Below are 20,668 nucleotides of genomic sequence, written 5' to 3'. Positions count from 1 at the left end.
AGAAGCATAATAATCCATCAATAGGCACTTGTGAGCATTGTATATGCTGTTTTAATTGAATCTTTACTCTATCGGTATATTTTAGTTGTATTGATTTGGTTGACTGTGCTTCCAAGAAGATACTAATGTTGGTCCCATCAGTCAGTGTAATATTGAAAAAGGCAATAAAAAATAAATCTATCGGGGCAATCAATTTACCAACCCAAGACCTGATCAGCAGGATTAAAGGCACGCACCACATTTTTAAAAAAATTAGAAGCATTTCATTATGATTTAAGTTTGAGTTTAATTATTTCCTCTCCTCCTCACATACACACTTGTGTAAGATTTTTTATAGGGCTTGGACTGCTAATTTTGGATGAATGACAAGGAAAGGAAGCAATTTAGGTATGTAAGTACACACCAACTGCATGATTGCATACTTATAGGAGCCTACCACTCTAATTGGAATGCTTTAGTGGGAGTCCCTTGAGTCTGAAAATAGTCTTTTAGTAATTTAACCTAGTGAGTTTCAACCAGCGTTTATGACAAAATTAACATGTCTATTAATAAAAATATGCTGTCAAAATCTGTAATGGCGAATATGCTGAGAAAACATTTTCATCAGTGTGTGTTTTTCTTGAGATGGGGAAAAAAAGCTACCCAGGTTGATTATTTCAAGGAGAAAGGAACACTGACAGAATATTTTAGCTCTCGTTATAAAAGGTGACATGATAGAAGTGCATGCTGCTTAGCAAAGATCATGCTGGGCCAATGAGCACCTTAAAGAGATCAATCATTTAAAAATGGAATAACACCACCACCAGCGGAGGAAGCAGGAGAACCCACAAGCAAATGAGAAACATTGAGCTTTTTTTAGGTCTGGTAAAGAAAATGGAAATGGCAAGACACATGCATGGCATGCAGAAACCTGCGCATGAAAGCACTCAGATAGGATTCTGACAGAAAGCCACAAAAATATCTGTGTCACAGTGCCAAGGAAACAGATGAATGTGCTAAAGGAGAAAGAAAACCAAAGGCTTTCTAAGGATAACTTTTATCCGGGAAAACTTAAGCAGTGCTAATTCTGAATTTTTCATCTTTGGTTATGTTTTCTAAACTGGAAGATTAAAAACATGTTTTCACTTTTGGTTCTTGCTCAAGTACCAAGTTAGCTCTCAGAGATGGAGGAGGACTGGTATATAGTTGTGGATTTTCTATCTGTTTACCATGAACAATCTATCATTACAGGTTTGTCTACACTGGCACCTGATGGAGCCAGCTGGGTGACCTTGAGCTAGTCACAGCTCTCTTAGAGCTCTCTCAGCCTCACCTACCTCATAGGGTGACTGTTGTGGGGAGGGGAAGGGAAGGTGATTGTAAGCTGGTTTGATTCTTCCTTAAGTGGTAGAGAAAGTCATTATATAAGAACCAACTCTTCTTCTTCCTCCTCCTCCTCCTCCTCCTCCATAAAGTTGTGGCCCTTTATTGATTTTTGCCTCTTTTGTTCCTCCCCTACTGTCAGTTAAAATTTCTTATAGATTTACCTTTTACAGAACTAATTGTTAGATGTTCTCTTGATACTCAGGTAATCTTATCTCAGGTAATTTGTGTTGGGAAAGGCCTTTCTCCGTCTGATCCCCTGGGGAGCCACTGCCAGTCAGAGTTGACAACATTAAAAGGGCAAAAGGGATCAATGAGCTGATTTAGTAAAATGCAAGTTAGTGTGTTAGCAGCCTCACATACCTCCTCCGAAGATGGGGAAGAGCTTGTAGGGAAATGAGGTGTTTAATGCTTTCCAGTGCCTAGCCTCCATTTTAAATGCCTCAGAGCACCACTACCTGTCTTTCCTCCTCTCTTCTCTTTATAAAACAAGTTGTAGATCTGTGATTAGTTTACTCTGTCTGACAGTTACAGAGACAGAGAGAGAATCATAGAATCATAGAGATGGAAGGGGCTGTACAGGCCATCTACTGAAGCATAACCCAGATTGGAGAAAGGTCGTCATTCTTTCCAATATTTTCGATGTGATGCATCTACAAACAACACATTTATCTTTTTATAATGATTCCATAATGTCCTTTTCAGAATAACTCCTCCTCCAGGCCTTTCCTGACTGTAGTCAGGAAAGGGGAGGACATAAATCTAATAAAATAAATAAATAAAAATTCTTTGCAGCTGTGCATTTGAGCCAATTTACATACCTTTTGGTTGTAGCACATTTATTTACTCTCTGTAATATTTTTTCATAGTTGTTTATTGTTCTCAATAATTCTAATAGTATCTTACTTTTCTAGGAGTCCAAGGCTGTTATGTAAGAACAAAAGGGCTAGGCTCTTCCTTTAACCGGTTGATGCTTTCTGCACACTGTGTGGGGTTGGGTAGGGAATGGCCCAACCCAATTAGTTAACTTGTATTTCAAAGTTAGGTTGTCCAAACTTTTGAACACTTTCTATTTCATAGCAAATGACTCCTGAACTTACTAGCTCCTGACTCCAAATAATGACCTGCCTTAACTGCAGCCTATGATACCTGCTGCATTGCTGTTAACTTTTCAGGGCAACACGATTTTGGCTCCAAACACATCCAGGTTTGCTTATCCGAACCTGGACTGAAAACTGTGCCAAGAGGTGCCAAGCCTCATCTCATTCCTCCACATGTCATAAAGCGACTAAGGATTTGGCTGATGCCGTTCAGCACCATGGAGTCCCCTCCCACCCCCCACCCTGCTCTATCCATACAGCCAGTAAGAAATCATCTTCTTAGAAATCATTTTGATGTCCCACTGTGCTCACCAATTATCCTATCTATATGCAGTAACCCACGCTATTTCCTGCCAACCTAGTTACAGCTTAATCATGTCAAAGATCAGGCCAAATTATTAAAACCTACTATTAATGTGTAGCAGATGTGTTTGTGTGTGTGTGTGGGGGGGTTACCCTTTCTAGGGAAATAACATTCCCTCCAAAATTGGCAACAAAAAGTGGCCAGCTATTTCTGCATTATAAATAGGATGTGGACAGCAGCTGCAAAAACATGGCTACTACAGGCAGACCTAACTTAGTCACTTCATTCTCTCAAGGGATTGGCAGGGCTACATGAACCATCATCCTAGCCCTGCCCACCAAGAGCCTAATTTTCTTTTTTTATTAGGCAAGAAAATCCTCACCCAACCGCTTACCCAGCAGAAAACAACATTAGAATGAAACTGGAGGAATCCTGTAATCTCTAATTCCATAGAAGCTGATTCCTCCAACAAATTTCTCCTCATCAAGAGATTCTACACTAATAATTTTATCAGAGCAGAACTTATAGAGCCAGAATTTGGGTTCTTCCAGAGCTGTGTTTCCAGAATATCATGGAAATGGGAAAGCGCCCTCTTAATCAACATCTAATAGAAAGCAGAGTACCTTGTATCCTTTAGACCTTAGTTCTGAACACGTATAAAGTTACTCTGGGGACTGCCAAAGAAGCATCGTTGGCCAATGAGCAGGCAAAAGCATTAATCTGGCAGTGCTTCTAATACCCTTTGAACAGATAAGCACAGGGAAATGAATAGACACTAGACACTATAGGCTAGACTCTAGCCTGTAGAAATTCCCATTCAAACTTGATCAGAAGGCCTACCATCTGATTTCAGGATTGATTGTGCATACAGCTGGTGGACTTTCTTCAGTAGCCTCTGAATCTACACAGGTGGACATTCCAGCGGTTTGATAAAATGTACCACCAAGTAAATGTGCTTCGGATTGTAGCCTTAGGCAAAACCCACACTTTCCTTTGAGTGTACGATTTGCTATCGAAACATGCACTGCATGGTAATGGATATTGAAAGGCTGTGTCTCCTTTTATGTTTAACAGGATACACGTCGCTAGCATAATATTCCAAAACGGAGAGGGGGAAAATAGACATGCAAACAAAACTGTGTAAAATAGTTAATGCGGAAAATACCCAAACAGATTAGAGTGCTAAACTGCTTTCTGCATAATGATGATAAGAGGGCTATGGATGACTTCGAAACATCTTTATAACATGCCACTCACAGTTTTCTTCTCTAAATAGCGAACAAGGGCAAGGCAAACTTGCTTTTGCCAGAGCTGTCTTGTATTTTCCCATCATTACAATGAAAGGTTGAGATTGATTTACAAATTACCTCCCATGTGATGACGAGTTCAGATCGGCTTCCTCCGCCTCCATTCACATTCGTTGGTGCCACTACAGGAACTGGAAAAAGACAGAGCACAGAGGGGGAAAACAATTCTGTGTAATTAATAAGGCATTTTTAATCCCATTCAATCCCCATAGTTGCATGATGGTATGAAGGGAGGAAGGAGTACATAACATCTTACTAGGTGATATTCTATTTAGCGCTAAAGAGACTTTAACTGACTGCTGGTTTTTTTGTGTTTTTTTTTTATTTGTTTAGTTGAAAGCTGGAATCTTTTCCTTTTTCTGCCCGGGTGTCTTGATAACAGCTCCACCCACTACCACCAAATCCATTCAAGTTTGCCTGGCATTCTACACAGGGTGCAGAATAAGGCCTTCAGATCAAGACCTGAAACATCCCCCCTTCCTCCTCTTTAAAGAAAACATTCACAATTATGTGAAGATTAAGGTTGCCAACCTCCAGGTACTAGCTGGAGATCTCCTGCTAGTACAACTGATTTCCAGCCAATAGAGATCAGATCAGCAGGAGAAAACGGCCACTTTGGCAATTGGACTCTATGGCATTAAGTCCCTCCCCTCCCCAAACTCTGCCCTCCTCAGGCTCTGCCCCTCAAAACCTCTTGCCTTTGGCGAAGAGGAACCTGGCAACCCTACTCAAGATCCAGATTGGTTGGCTCCAGCACAGCTTTTTCTCCTCCCTGACTCATTGTTTGGACAGATTTTGGACAGATTTTGAGGTGGAGAAACTAAATCATGGATTGGTATCATGATAGAAATTTTCCTCCACCAACATTTGAGGATTCAGTGGGATAGATGTGCCACAATCAGACTGATTATGTCATTCTAGCAACTCTTGAGTAGAAGATGACCTCTATAAGGAGATCACTGGTGTGGAAGTTCTACGTTGAATAGCCTCCTTAGGCAGATTGTCAGTGCAATCCTTACACCCTTCTAAAACAATGGATGTCAGTGGACTTACAAGTGTCTTTGTTTAGAATTGCATTGTATAGGATATAGACTGGACACTTGAGTAGTTGTATGATCTACCAAGGCATAGTTCCCCCCCCCCATGTTAAATAACTCAGTTCCTCTTTTGAAGGCATACTGAAAACAGGAAACATTATTTTCTAAAATACCATCATTTGTCAGTTTTTGCTCGGACAATCCACTATGAGCCAATTGTATTATGAAAGATTAAGAAGGAATGATTAAGAAGGAATGGTGACGGGGGCAGTTTACTCAATGAAGAATTAAAAGAAGACTTTCAAGCCGAGCTCAACTAGCATCCTACTGTTCCATGAACCAGTTAATGCTCAATTAGTGAGTGTGTTAAATGAGTTCTGTATTTACTGTATTTGCATCAGAAAGAAATTTATACTAGTACTCAAAAAGCCTCAACTGGGTCATAGTTGAGAAAGAGATGAAAAGTTACGGTCGAGTGCATCGACAGAAGCTCAATTAATTCTCATCTTCCTTTTAATGAACTAAAGCAGTGGCTCATTTGCCCCCAGGAATGTACGAATGCTTGATTGAGTTTTAGCTGGCATTGTAGACATTGCAAGACAGACTTTCTCCTTCACCCTTTCATTGCTACTTATTTGCCACACCTGCTACTCTGAGGCTGATTTTAATTAGCATGCTAGAAAAATAGCAGCCAGCTGCATTGAAGAAATGTTCCCCTGTTGTCGATGGAACAAATGCTGTAAAGCAGGCAAGTGGGTAAAGTTCATTTCAATATGCGGGGCTCTTTAGATCAATATTTTGAGTCGCAACACGGCATTAGTGCCTCTGTTCTATTTCTGAATCTTCCCAGCTTCTTAGTATCCTAATCAAAGGATGCATACCCACATAAGACTCTAACATAAAAGTTATCACTTACAGAAAGTCTGACAAATCCTTGATTTCTATAACTCTGCACTGTTTATAATACTCTCAATGGCATAAGAGGGGGGACTAGGGTTGCCAGATCCGGGTTGGAAAAATACCTGGAGATTTTGGGGGTGGAGCCTGAGGACGGGGTTTGGAGAGGGGAGGGACTTCAATGCCATAGAGTCTAATTACCAAAGCGGCCATTTTCTTCTGGTGAACTGATCTCTATCAGCTGGACATCAGTCGTAATAGCAGGAGATCTCCAGCTACTACATGGAGGTTGGCAAGCCCAGGGGGATTAACCATTATTTCTGTATAATATACTATTGTGATTTTGGAATCTCTTATGGGCATGGTTTAGGATGGTGTGAGAGGGGAGCCAGAGCCTATGACAAAATTCATGATGATGTTCCCTAATGATTTTAAATATCTACTCAGTGGGCCTTAAATATTAGGAAATAGCTTTGTCCAACAACCATCAAGGTTTGTAGGAGGTAGGTCTCCCCCCAGGCGAAGAAGAAGATATGCATCTCCATGTAAAGAAAGAGCAGTCTGTAATTTTTGCATTTGTTGAAAACAGCTGGTCTTCTATGGTCTATTCTTTTTTTTCTATAGTCCCAACAGTTCCTTAATGTATTTAACATTTATAGTGTAACAGTTAAGTCATAAGTATAATCCATGTTGAATGGTTTTGAATATACACGCTTGCTTAAGTATGTATGAATCAGACCAATGTCTATCATTCCTTGCAAGAATCCCAGCATCCAGCAGGCATTAGGTGATCCTTCAGAAGCTGCCCAGTAGTTCACAGGCAATCCATTATCTACCTTTTACCCACCTCTGCGTTCAAACATTATTACTTGGTTTTCTGCTGTTGGAAATAATGAACCGGAGAACAAGGATGTTGTGCAAAGGCTGAAGTCCAGGCCATAAGATCTCCACGAACATATCCAAAGGCAGTTTAAACATTTTCGCTGATGTTGTGATGAGAGAGAAACACTTTAAAAAGAGAGGAGAGAAGCTATACCCAGACATCTTTCCGTTTTGCCTAGTTGGACACCAGACTCAGGAGTAAGGCTGCTTATAAAACACTCCTCCACCAAATTTCTCCCCATCAAGAGATTCTACACTAATAATTTTATCAGAGCAAAACCTATAGAGCCAGAATTTGGGTTCTTCTAGAGCGGTGTTTCCAGAATAGCAGAAAATGTAGTTAAAATAACAATGAAAACACTTCCCATTCTTGTTCTTTCTGCAGAGGTTTATTGTCTTTCCACTGTTTCTTCTGCACAGCACCACTTCTACAGAACTCAACAACAACAACAGAAACAAATCTCTTCAAAATTAACCACTTCTGTGCCAATTTATTTTTATTTCCCCTATAGAGACACATCAGTACTTCTGTAAAATAGTCAAATAGTAAAGAAATTCTTCCAAAACAACAGCTTTGAACTGGGATTTTTTTTTTAACAATTGGTTTTTAATCTATTTCTTTTCATTTTTCATTTTGCAGAAATGGAACAGTAAGAAAAAGATAAACAAGTTCCTTCAATATCAACTACGCTTCTGCCAAAAATATATTTTTTTAAAGTTGTAAAGTGGTATTTGTTGTTGTTATGCTATGCTAGGAGAACACAGTTGGGAAACTAACCATCTAACTGATAGCAACCAATGTAAGGAGATTGGGTGAAGGGAGATAGGAATGACCACAATGGTTTGAAGAGAATGAGGGTTGTATGGGATTGATCAGCCCACAGCAGTACTAGTTGTTGGCGGGTGTGGAAATGCTTGTAAGGGAATTGCCTTTTATTATCATGTGTGAACTGCCGCAAGGATCTTTCTGGACTGTAGGAAGGCATTATGCTACAGCTCTAGTTTATTGAGGTTTAGAAATAGATAAACAGAAGCTATTAATCTTCCTCAGAGGTTAGCAGTGTTGTATTATAATGCTATGGGGGAGGGTTCCAACAGATATTTAACCATTTCCATTCCCCACTGGGCTTCTTTGCAGATCCCGCCTTAGAAAAATATAATGAATAGATGAAAATAAACAAATCATGAGATTAAAGTCTCTATTTCACATCATGAATGTGAAGTTTTCAAGCAATTTTCATACTTATATTTACAGGGTTTCTAACCCCATGAGGACCATTCCTGTGAACTTACTAGATGCCTTCGTTTTGACTAGTTCAGATGGTGTGCTTGGCTCCCCAATCCCTATGCTGTTGCCAGCCACAACTCGAAATTCGTATTCAACCCAAGGACTGAGATCTACCACTGTTGCTGTGTGGGTCCTTCCATTAATAACTTCAGGAACTAAGAATAAAACAGAAATGTTTATATAGAGAGAAAGCAGATTCAAAATATACCTCATATACAAATAGAGAAGTCGGGAATGCAAGCACTTACCTGTTGAAACTCCCTGCCATCCAACAGAAAAAGGAGTCCTTGCCTGAATAGTGTATATCTGGATGGGACTGTTATTATCTTTTCCTGGTCTCCAGTTTAGCACTGCAGTTGTACTAGAAATATGTTCAATACTAACATCTTTGGGTGGACCTGGAGTGCCTTATTAAAAGGAAAAAGTCCATATTACTTTAGCCAAAGTGTTTGAAATAGTTGCTTTTGGGGGCTCACTTGTGCATTCTTCATCTACTCACTAGATTTATTGGGAGTAGTTTTAGAAATCAAAATTGAAACGTCCCAGCGGGTCACCTAGTTCAGCCTCCAGCTCTAAGACAGGAGAGCTGATGTTTAAAGTATCTTACCTATCTAGTCTTTCCCTAAAGGACTACAGTCTAAAATAGACAAAAATAATGTCTCTACCCACTTCCTTGGCAATTGTCTAAGGGGGTTCTTCTTTCTCCAGCAACAAATCCCATCATTCCTCAATCACAAATCATTGTCTATCAGTTTTCTCCATCAACATTGCATTTGAAATTGAGTGTAAATTGGTACGACTTCTACAATTCATGAAAGCCATATTAAAATACCATGCCCTAGCCAATTCCAGTCTATGGTTTGCAGGGTGCATGAATTACCATGTGCAAAATTTAATTTCAGCACAGAATGGGAACCCAATCAAATAATATTACCAACTACATGCTGAAATCTAAATTTTCTCTATGAATGCTGCCAAATATCTTCATATCCATTGCTTTTCCTTTGATTGTTACCCATCACAGCACAATCAGCATGAAAGTAAAACATTCCCATCATTCCCCAAGATGTAACACCTCTGCTTAGTGTGGTGGCTTGTCTCCTTGTGAAACAGGTGGATAAAATGCAAATCCCCCCCTCGATCACTATTCTTATTCATGTTTCTAAGACATCTAGGCCATTTATGCAGGACTGTTTCCCTTGGGGGCACCCCACCAACTTCTATGGTGCTTTGTTTTAATGATGCATGCCTTTCCCGACTGTCAGAGGTCACCTCACTCTCCCCACGCATTTTAACAAGAATCTGGAAAACGTGGACAAAATGCGCAGAAATGCATGGGGAGAGCAAGGCGACCTCTGACAGATGGGAAAGGCATGCATAATCAAAACAAAGCACTGGAGCAGTCGGCAGGGTGGCCACAAGGGAAACAGCCCTTTATAAATGGCCCTAGATGTCTATTCGAGACAATTACGGGTATATTTTCTCAATGTCGTATCCCATCAAAAGGGATCAATGTCTTTTTGGAGGATCTTGAACCTGCTAAGACTTCAGGTATTTTTCCTCATTTTCTTTGGACTCTGCAAACTATTTTATTAAATATTTCAATATTTTCATCTATACTTTGAGCCACCCTAGGTTGTAACACACAGGTAAAATTTATTTGAAATAGTTACCATGTCTAGCTAACCCAGGTGGGGTGTTTGAAGCATCACTAATCTTAACAATGCTTCACAATCTCTTTACTCAATAAGGAAAATAGTTCTTCATTCCCTTTGCATCCCCAATTTCAGCTTATCAAAATGTGTTTCTTTTACACCAAGAAAGGTTTCATTTCCCAAAAAAATGAACCACAAAGAGTTAGATAAAACTTACCAACATATTAACATATTCTAAAACAAATAATATAAAAACACATCTGGCAGAGGAGTCCTACTGAAAATTACTCCAGCCTCACTCCATTGAAATAAGTGGGTTTAGACTAGAGTAACTATCAGTAGGATCACATTGGTATTCAACTATCCTTCTTTTGTCACTCCTACAATATATATTTTGGTATTTGGGTGTACAGAATAAATTCAGTAATACTTATTTTCTAGTCTGAGCTCACTAAGCAAATAATGGATTCTAGTTAATAAGCTAAAAACATATTTTGCGAGGGAGAAAATAGTGTGAAGAGGAACGCAGTGCAGGATATTCCCTCTGACTTGCTTTGTTGCCCACTGGGCAAAGTTTTGGTCTGAAGGTAGCAGCAGTAGTCAGTACTATCTCTGAGCTGCAAATCATGACTTACTTACATTTCGTGCAAACAGCTTCTCTGAAGCTGAAGTATTTAATACACTTTGGGCTGTTACGGATGGTCGGAATTTTACAGTTAATAGACTTACCCCTTACGATAATTTCTGCAGTTACAGAGAGGCTGTCCATAGGTGTTTTCACTGTGCACGTGTGTTTCCCAGAATGGTTTAGCTGAATATTTCTTACCATCAAGTCCCCTACTGATTCCTTGTGTAAAACGAAGAGAAAAAGACAACTAATCACTCCAAATGTGTTTTCTGTCCTGGGCATTTTTATAACTCGCTAAGAAATTAATAAAAATATGCCGCTTTAAAATTAAAGTATTCATTGCTATCATCAGTTTCTTCCATTTTGACATTTTTATTATGGCTTCACAAATAATGCAAACATTGGAAGCAAAAATAAATGGCTTTAGCTTATATTCAAGAACAAAGTTTTGGGTTAAGAAGAAACTGGAAACAGGCAATGGGGGGGTGAGGTGCAAATTCCTGTATGTGAGCAGAAAGGCAGGCTAGTCCATATTCAGTGGTATTTCATATTTGCATAGTTCCATATAACCTGTTGTTCTATAAATCAGCCAGGAATGGAAGATCTATGCAGAGTTTCTGAATGTGGGGTGCAGGTCTATTGCTTTGCATCCCTGCATGTGTGTTAGAGAAGGTAGAAGGGTCATCCCTAGGTTACTGAACGAATGGGGGTACTTTACCAAGCATGCATGGAACAGTGTGCTACATTCCTAAGAGAAAGCCAGATCTAGATCAGAAATATAACTTGGGCTCCTCTTCAACTGTAGCCTTCCCTGTCAAGGAAGGTGAATATCATTGTCTTATTTGTATCAGATACAAGTAAGGCTGATCACCATATGAAGACTGTAGCTTCTACTTGTGTGTCTGCATGTGTATGTGCGTGCATGCATGTGAGTGGAGAGCATTCTCCACTCTGGAAGCCTCCTGATTTTCAGGCTGCTCTCCAGGAACATAAAGCTAGCTGCTGGGCTTTGCTGTTGTTGTGGTCTGAGGTATAAATTTGGGGAAGCCTGCTCTCTAACAAAGCATGGACACCCATGAACAGAAGAAGCTGCCATACTGAGTCAGACTATTGGCCTACCAAGGTCGGTATTGTCTATTCCAACTGTCAGTGACCCTCCAGGATCTCAGATAGAGACCTATCACATCACCTACTGTTTAAATGGAGATGCCAGGGTCTGAGCCTGAGTCCTTCCACATCCAAAGCAGATGTGCTACTGCCCATCCCCGCATGTCAAAATTAATCAGGTACATCCTTCGTTTTAGCCCATCCCAAGGTTAAATCTAGCATGTCCTAGCTATAAGGAAAGGTATTTCTTTGTAAAAATGCATAAACCATATCTCCAGAGATAGGTTGCTGGCAGTTCTCAAGGGTAAAAAACCCCCACAAAAATAAACTTATAAACATAAATATTATCAACATTAAAAGCAGCAGTAAAAAGAGCAAACTGGATCTAGGGACATATAAGCAGCCCAGGTCCCTGAAATTTAGCATGTAAGTTAGACCAGACACTAGGCATCCAAAGCCATCACAGGGAAGATGTCTTTAAACATTAGGTACATTGGTCACTGCTTTTTCAAACATTCTCAATCACAGGGATGGAGCCTATGCTGGCAGGATGGTGCTGCTGCACTCGTCTTTTGTGGCTTCCTAGAGGCACCTGGTTGGCCACTGTGTGAACAGACTGCTGGACTTGATGGGCCTAGGTCTGATCCAGCAGGGCCTTTCTTATGTTCTTATTTTCACAGCTTCTCAATTACCGGTATGCTGGTGGGGCAATGCACTCGTGCCTGTTTCCCATCTAAAGGTGATGAAATCAAAGTCAGCTGAGGAAGGGTGAACTGAATTACATGTGCAGAACTTGACATAATACACTTTGATCTAAATTGTTGTATGGTAGGCTTAACTTTAACATCCGGGGGGGGGGGGGAATTGAACGCTGAAAGCAAAAGAAATGTGTGTGGCTTTAAACTGATTTTCTGATGCCCAAGAGAGACAGATACACTTTAATATTTCCCATACGATTACAGAATGGTTTTAATTTTTTTTAAAAATAATTATTATCATGGAATAAAGAATTTGCAAAACTTACTCCTCCAACTCTTTCAAAATGGGTCATTCTTCTTTTAAAATCTATAACATCTCCATTGAATGACCATGAAAATGCAACATCGATGGATGGATCTTTGGATACTTGACAAGGCAAGACTATGCTTTCTCCAACTGTAACATCCATTTTGGATGATGGTGTAATAAGGACAGTTTTCTCTGTTGATGAAGGGAAAAAATGACCTTTTTTTTGCACAAGATAGTTTGCTAAATACCATTTCTTCTTTGCCCAAGAGTCAGAGCCTGAGAAGAAAAATCAGTTTCCTTACAGCTCGCGCACCCTCTTTTATCACTTCAATAGAATGAGTATGAGTGAAACTTGGGAGGAATCAGGGTGGGGGAAGATTTTTTGAAGTGCTTTAAAATTTCTCTCCCCCCCAAAAAATTAGGAGAATCCAATGTTACCATCAGCCGACTCTCTGAAAAAGCTGTCAACAAGGAGACAGACAGAAAGAAAAACAGATAGACACAAATACATCCTTCACTGGTTTGGAAAACAGGCTAGAGTAGACAGCTTTGAAACATTCCCTCCATTACTACCATACTGACAGCCTGATCCTACAAACTACCTAGCTGACCCAGGTTGTTTATGCACTCACATTTGCCCCCAGTCTGACTTGGAGTTATGCATGAGTTTTCCGTCCATTAGAGATGACTTTGTGCCCAGCCCTAGCAAATCCCGGGTCTTCCCATTCCTGTAAAAACCCAATTCTTCACTCTCCCCTGAGACCAACCTGGGTGGAATCTCCATGCATAAGCCAAAGTGTGCGACAGGGGAGTTGGGGTGGGTGGGTGATGTTTCTCTCACAGAAAACACTACAAAGCAGCATTTCAAGGAGTGGGGACTCAAATGCTTCCTAATTTCTCAGAGTTCTTTCTGAGCAGACTCACACAAGAAAGGATTTTAAAATGACACTTGTGTTTCTTCCCCACCCCCATTCCTTTTAGGGAGCTCTGTTTTTGGAAAAGATTTGTAAAACAGCACTAGGGTTTCCACTGGGGGGAGAGGGGAAATGGATGTTTGTCTCACAGAAAGCACTACAGCCAATTACAAAGCAGTATTTCAAAGGGCAGGGACTCAAATGCTTCCTGATTTGAGCTTGGTGACTGCTGGTGCCTAGATTCGCAACAGAAAAGTGTGGGTTCACTTCGAGCCCCAGGTAAAACTCCCATGCCTAAACGACCCAGTGTCACTTTGAATCAGACACAAATGGCCAATGCCACCATGCCAGCATGAATGATCTCCTTGTGCTGACCTTGGTCTTCATTCAAGCACTGGAGAACATGAACAGCAGCACCTGTTTGCTCTTATTTTGTGTGGCTATAGCTTAGATGCAGAGAAGCTTGGGCAGAATACAAAGGGCCATCTGAAAATGCTGTTTGTTTTTGTGCAGTCTTGAGCCCTGATTTTTCCCAACTATGTTTTACTTGTCTTATAATCAACTTATGTGGGATTTCCTATGAGAAATGGGCTGAGGATGCTTTTCTTGACAGCATCTAAAACGAGGCTAATAATGTCAGATGCTGTGAGTTTCTCCAAGGTCGGAACAGTCCTTAAAACATGTAGATTCCCAGTAGGGATAATTTCAAATTTTTCATCTCTGCTGTTTTAACTTGAGAAGCCCTGGTTTTGGTTTCTCTTTTCTCTTGTGCTAGTGGAACCTGTTATTTTTAATTTTTCGTGCCATTCTGTTTCCATGCACCAAATTTTCCCCATAAAATGTATTCATTGTTTTTCAATTTAATTCTTTTTTAATATAAACACCATATAAATTGTTTATAATAACCATATGTGTACCAATAAAATGGATCTACAAAACCAATGGCAAAAAGCACAGAACTGAATCTGTTGACAAAAGTATAAATACATATAAAACCATTCACCTATCTTTATTAATTTCCAGGTCCTTTCGCATGTTACTTTTGTTACTTCCTTCTTATACTTGAGGCTTGTTATCGAGCAAGGATTAAAGAAGACTTTAACGTAATTTTTGGCAAAAGAGGCATCCACAGCTATTGCACTGGGAATTTGATTTGCCCTGATCTATTTTACAATGAAGCTCAAGGAGTGATTGGTTGGAACAGGTTGCAACTGTCCAATCCAGTGAGTTGTTGGAAAGGGCTTTGTTGAGGTTGCCACCTCAAGCAGTCATCTTTTCTACTGCTGCCAACCCACCCCGGAACATCTTGGGATTAGCCGGTTGCTGTTTCCTGGGCCAAGCAGAATTTATTTGGGTTTCTGCTCTGATTGGCAATTGGGCAGTGCCTCTTTTTTGTCTGCTTCATGATGTTTTAAGGTCAGTGGTTAAGAGAGTGAATTTTAAATAGGCCTGGTCTTTCAACTGTTTAGGCCACAACTAGTTTCGGCAGGGATAGGGCGGGTTGCACAAGTTAGGTAGGGATATGCGGTGAGCACCCTGAGACATTGGGCATGATACAGGGAGTGTCCTGATCAGGCCATCACTGGCTTGATGGCAGGATGGGTCATTGTGAAGAAGTGGCCCGTGGTGGCCCTTGGTGCTGATGGCACATCAGGGAAATTGGATGGGGCTTGGCACCTCTCAGGCACAACAGGTGCATGCAAGGATAAATGGGGCTGGTGATAGCTGCTGGCCAAGTTTGGAATTGATGAATGACCACTTTGGTGAATTTGCCAGAATAAAGGCAGCTATTGATAGGTTGCCTAGCACTGCCCATTCCCAATTAAGTTATTAGCATAATTAATTGTTTGATGTAGATCAGTTGATTTAAATAAACTAGTTAAATCCATTCAATGTCAACTCAAGCCTTTATTGGGGTATCAGGGCAAATACTATATGTCTTGCAAATAGTGTTATGATTCAAATAAACTCAATTAGGGTGGTAAAGTCATCCCACGGGGTCATAGTACTTCTTTGGTTTTATTGGGAGAGATGGACAGTATTTTATATATGCTCTTTCACATTGAACAAAATTTATGCATGGTTAAACTTTCAAACCAAAGATGATAGGACAACAAATATGATATAGTTCTCTGAGAACTGTTGCATCTTGAACTTGGAATTGGTCCTATCTTTGAAATGACTTTTCAGTTTATTAAAATAGCTTTTTTATATAGTAAGAGAAGTGTGGAAGAGTGGTTGTTTGGAGAAAATCAAGGAAGTTCCTCTAGGAGAGCCAGTGTAGTATACTAGCAGAGTGCTAGACTATGATGGGCGAGATCTGAAATCAAATCCTATCTGCTATGAAACCGTGGCCACCTGCTGCTTCTTAGCCTGACTTCACGCTGCTGTTGTGAGGATAAAATAGGCAAGGCAGTGATGTAATGCCATGGACAAGTCACACTTTTCTATGGATTACGGCCTATATATTTTTCATACTCTTTTCTTTTCTTTTTCTTTGCAGAAGCACAAATTCTGGCAAACAAATATAAGTTGGCAATAAGGCAAGTGAAAGAGGAGCCTGACAAGCATATGGCTAAGATAATAAAAAATTCTTCTCAATACCTCCACAGCAGAAACCAGCCAAAGAGACAGATGGACCGTTAGACTGCAAAGTTCTGAAAAAAGATTCCTAAAGAAGGAGACTGTAGAAAAACGGAACGAATTCTTTGTGTCAGAGTCCACATTGTGAAAGATGTCAGACTGAAGAACCAAGTCAAATGCGCTGGACTAATTTTTTAGGACAAACTGACACACTGAAAATATGAAGATGCTTTAGTCCTGTACCTCAAAATAAAAATAGGCATTAAATTAAGTTTTATCAAATTGTTAAGTCAGCTGGGCTGCAGTGTATTGACTTTCTCATATAGTGTGTTTTCCCTAAGAAGCTGCTCAACAAGTTTGCTGCCATTTGGGCAGAATCACCCTGGCTCTGAGTATGGAGCTGTAATGAAACTGCCCACTATTCCTTGGCTGCAAACCAAACTGTGCAGACATATGCTGTTTGTCAACATTATTCCCTTGTGCTGGGTTCAGGAGACAATGCCACAACACTGACAGAGTTCCCTTCCCTACACCTTGGGCCACTTAGGGAGTACTGTTTGGCTCATGTTGCTCCTCCCTCTCCACAGATGGCTCAGAATGCTTGTCAATCGAATGAAATTAAAACACCTAACACACAGGGATTCTGGCTTAACTTATAGGGTTGCCAGGTCCCTCTTCGCCACTGGCAGCAGGTTTTTGGGGTGGAGCCTGAGGAGGGTGGGGCTTGGGGAGGAGACGCACTTCAATGCCATAGAGTAGGGCTGTCGATTCGGTTCGTCCGAACCGAACAAACAGCCGAATTTCCCCCGATTCGGGGGTTTTCAGTTCGGATGGAACCAAACTCAAAAAAAGGGGAAAGGGCGTGCCGAATTTGGCGAGTTCCGGCGATTGCCGGAAAAATTCAGCAGGTTTGGCGTTCCCTGAACCTGCCTTTTCCCGCCTTTAAAGACCGCCCCGCCCGGTTTCCTGGGACTCCTGGCCTGTCTTCCGCCCATCAGCTGGTTGTCAGTCTGGGCTGGGGGGGGTTTAAACTGCTCCGCGCTGCCTGCCCGCAGTTTAAAGACCCCCGCTTGGTTTCCAAACTGCTCCGCGCTGCCTGCCCAGGCAGCGCGGAGCAGTTTAAAGACCCCCCTTCCCGGGACTCCCCTTCCCGGGACTCCCTGCTTGTCAGCTGGGTAGTCCCGCCGCCCAGCTGACAAGCGGGGAGTCCCAGGAAGGGGGGTCTTTAAACTGGTCCACGCTGCCTGGCCAGGCAGCAGTGGAGCAGTTTAAATACCCCCACCCCCCTTCCAGGGACTCCCCGCTTGTCAGCTGGGCGGGGGGACTACCCAGCTGACAAGCGGGGAGTCCCAAGAAGGGGGGGTCTTTAAACTGCTCCGCGCTGCCTGCCCAGGCAGTCCAGAGCAGTTCAAAGAGCCACCCATCCGCTTTCCTGAGAATTCGGGTGAATTTTGTTCCCAAACTCAAAACTCGTGCCGAACTCCATGGAACCGAAGCGGGGGAGTTCGGACTTCAGTTTTTCCCGGATCAAAACGGGCCAGATTTTGCCGGATCCAAATTGTACCGAATTTTTTCAATTGCCAAAGGGGACATTTTCTCCAGGTGAACTGATCTCTATTGGCTGGAGATCAGTTGTAATGGCAGATCTCCAGCTAGAACCTGGAGGCTGGCAACCCTATTTACTTAGGGCCAAAACACACAATATATTTGTTCACTGTATGACTCTTGGTACTAAGGTTGCCAACCTCCAGGTACTAGCTGGAGATCACCCGGTATTACAACTGATCTCCAGCTGATAGAGATAACTTTACCTGGAGAAAATGGCCACTTTGGCAATTAGACTCTATGGCATTGAAGTCCCGCCTCTCCCCAAACACTGCCCTCCTCAGGCTCTTCCCCAAAAATCTCCAGGTATTTCTCAACACGGAGCTGGCAGCCCTACTTGAGACTCCCAAACCCATCTTGTTTTCCCTGAGGCCACACACCAGTTACAGGAATATAGTTTTAATGATCAGAAAGAGTCTTTTTCAGCTTGAGGGAGGGCTCCTGCCTTCTGTCCTCAGAGACTGAAATGCCCCCTGAGGAGTTATTTACATAGCTCTATAGCATAATACCATACAGTTCACCTTCCAAAGTGGCCATTTTCTCCAGGTGAACTTATCTTTATCACCTGGAGATCAGTTGTAATAGTGGGAGATCTCCAGCCACCACCTGTAGGATGGCAACCCTATTAACTATGAGATTCAGGGATCCCAGGAAAAACACAAGTTGTCTGTGATATAAAGAAAAAATACAAGTTCAAAACCATGTCTTTGTGTGCTGATTTTTTAAAAAAAATATTTTTGTTGAGTTTTTTGGCATACTAAGGGCTAGTCTTGAAAGGGTTTCAACTGAGGTGCATAGGTAAACTACTTTATACTATTAAAACAACAAGAAAATTCATCAACATTAGTTGGGAACTTCTGAAGTTCCATTCTGTTGCTTTTATTTTGTTCTACTGTTCTGCTTGGTTAAACAGTTCAGCCATGCATTATGTGGGGTATTAGTGTGCATTCTCGCACTCTTAGCAAAACCAAAATGCAGTTTTACAGAAGGATGTCAGAACTAGCTGGCTCTGTCAGTCTACAGCCTGATCACATCAACCATTATGCTGAGATTTTGGCTTTGCATAATGCAAGCTGTTTTCTTTATGAAGTTTCTTTTTAGGTTTCCATCTCAAATCTTTCTAAGTGCCTCTTAAAAGCTCCTTCTTTCCCATTATCTAGCTGTCTTGCTTACTAACTGCCACCATGTATTACAGAACATGCCCCGTTTTCAAACAGACAACCAGAGAAGACATTCAGTACACTTGAGGTATAATAAAGACTTCTATCACAAGGAATAAACAACTCAATGAGCAGCAATAAACTTAATTTGCACATTAGATATGCTTTTTGGAATTTTGACATTTCCGTTGAATATAATGCTGAAGCAATGAGGCCTATAATTGAACAGCCAAAACTTCTCTGGAGGGGAACCAAAACAAATGTTCCCTGCAAACACTATCATTATGATAGCACGTTGTTATTCTGATTCTTAATAAATTTCGCAATTGTCAAATGGAAGCTTTTCTTTACATTTATAAAGATATAATTGTCACATTATTCACAATTATGATACATGCTCACTATGTGCAAAAATGAGATGTAATGCTCAGGAACCTTGAAATGCTGTCTGTGAGCCCCTTCTGGTGCACATAAGTGCTTGCACATACACAGGGGGTCTTAAAATAAAACAAATCAGTGCACATTTGGCATGCATGTGTATGCACATGCACACATTCTCAGTGCCACATGTATCACTGGTTTCAAACCAATTAGAAGCCTGTAGTATAGCCTGGGGATGGACAAAGAAGGAAGCAGTAGGTTAGGGTTGCACACTTCCATTTAAAAGAAAATACAAAAAAAAAAATACCTGTGTATATTAGCTTAACAATGGGTGAATTCCCCCCAGCTCTGGTTCCATTCCATCATTGATTCTTTGGCTTTCCTCACTTCAGATCAGGAGTCCCCAACGTGGTGCCCATGGACCCCATGGCACCCATCGACATCTATTCTGGTGCCCACAAAGTGTTTTTAGGAAGTGGATGGGTAGGGTTGCCAACCTCCAGGTACTAGCTGGATATTTCCTGCTATTCCAACTGATCTCCAGCTGATAGAGATCAGTTCACCTGGAGAAAATGGCTGCTCTGGCAATTGGACTCTATGGCACTAAAGTCCCTCCCCTCCCCAAAGCCCGTCCTCCTCAGGCTCCGCCCCCAAAACCTCCCACCGATGGCAGAAGAGGGACCTGGCAACCCTATGGATGGGCTAGGTAGAGCTTTTGTCCAGCAGGGCTTCTGATTGACTATTGGAGAGCTGACTGGCTGTTAAAATATTGCTTTGGCAGCAGCTGCCACCACAGCACAATGATCTGCACTATGTTACTGAAGTTAAGCCGTGGTAATCATTTTGTGGCTGGCTCCGCCTCCTGCGGCAGCCATTTTGTTGCTGCGCCCACCATGTCACATCAGAATTTCAAATGTGTCCACAGGCTCAAAAAGGTTGGTGACCCCTGCTTTAGATTTTGTTTTTTATTCTCCTACCCCACCCCAAATATACATATTTGAATACACATTTTATTTCGGTTTTTAATAAGTCATTTTCTATATATTTGGCTCAAGTAAAGGTTCTTTAATTATATACTGGCTCCCATCTGTTACCTGCTGTGATTACGCGAGAACTAATTTTATCCCTACCACCAACTCAGTAATCGAACGTGAGGTTCCATGGATAGAGGGCTGGGCTAAGCACTTCATTCAGCCTAGCCAATCACTGGAAAGTAAGGAGCAACCATTTAAGCTCCCAGCTGTGCTATTTTCATCTCCTAACCAATACCAAGCAATGTATGAACAGCCTGTTGCCTTCGAAGTCAAGCAGGATTTTTTTGGGGGGTGGGGGTGGGGGAGAGGTGTCCCTTAAGATTGGCTCAAAACAGAGGCCCTGTTTTCACCTGCTTTACATTTTGTTCACATAATGTTATTTGATAGTCCTGATCTTTTGGGACTAGCTAGGCTGT

General features: G+C 41.4%; 1 protein-coding gene across 1 annotated transcript in view; it reads right to left on the bottom strand.

Moving 5' to 3' along the window:
- Positions 1 to 20,668, bottom strand: part of CNTN6 (contactin 6) — a 187,164-nt gene that overhangs the window by 18,478 nt on the left and 148,018 nt on the right. Inside the window, exons 11-15 of the mRNA XM_056846756.1 lie at positions 12,592 to 12,767; positions 10,562 to 10,679; positions 8,426 to 8,584; positions 8,183 to 8,332; positions 4,134 to 4,204 (exon numbers count right to left, since the gene is read on the bottom strand). Of these exons, the coding sequence (XP_056702734.1) occupies positions 4,134 to 4,204; positions 8,183 to 8,332; positions 8,426 to 8,584; positions 10,562 to 10,679; positions 12,592 to 12,767 (674 nt within the window). The remainder of the gene's footprint in view (positions 1 to 4,133; positions 4,205 to 8,182; positions 8,333 to 8,425; positions 8,585 to 10,561; positions 10,680 to 12,591; positions 12,768 to 20,668) is intronic.

Source organism: Euleptes europaea, chromosome 1 (genome assembly GCF_029931775.1).
Source record: "Euleptes europaea isolate rEulEur1 chromosome 1, rEulEur1.hap1, whole genome shotgun sequence".
NCBI lineage: Eukaryota > Metazoa > Chordata > Lepidosauria > Squamata > Sphaerodactylidae > Euleptes > Euleptes europaea.
This window is presented reverse-complemented; position numbering and strand designations above follow the sequence as displayed.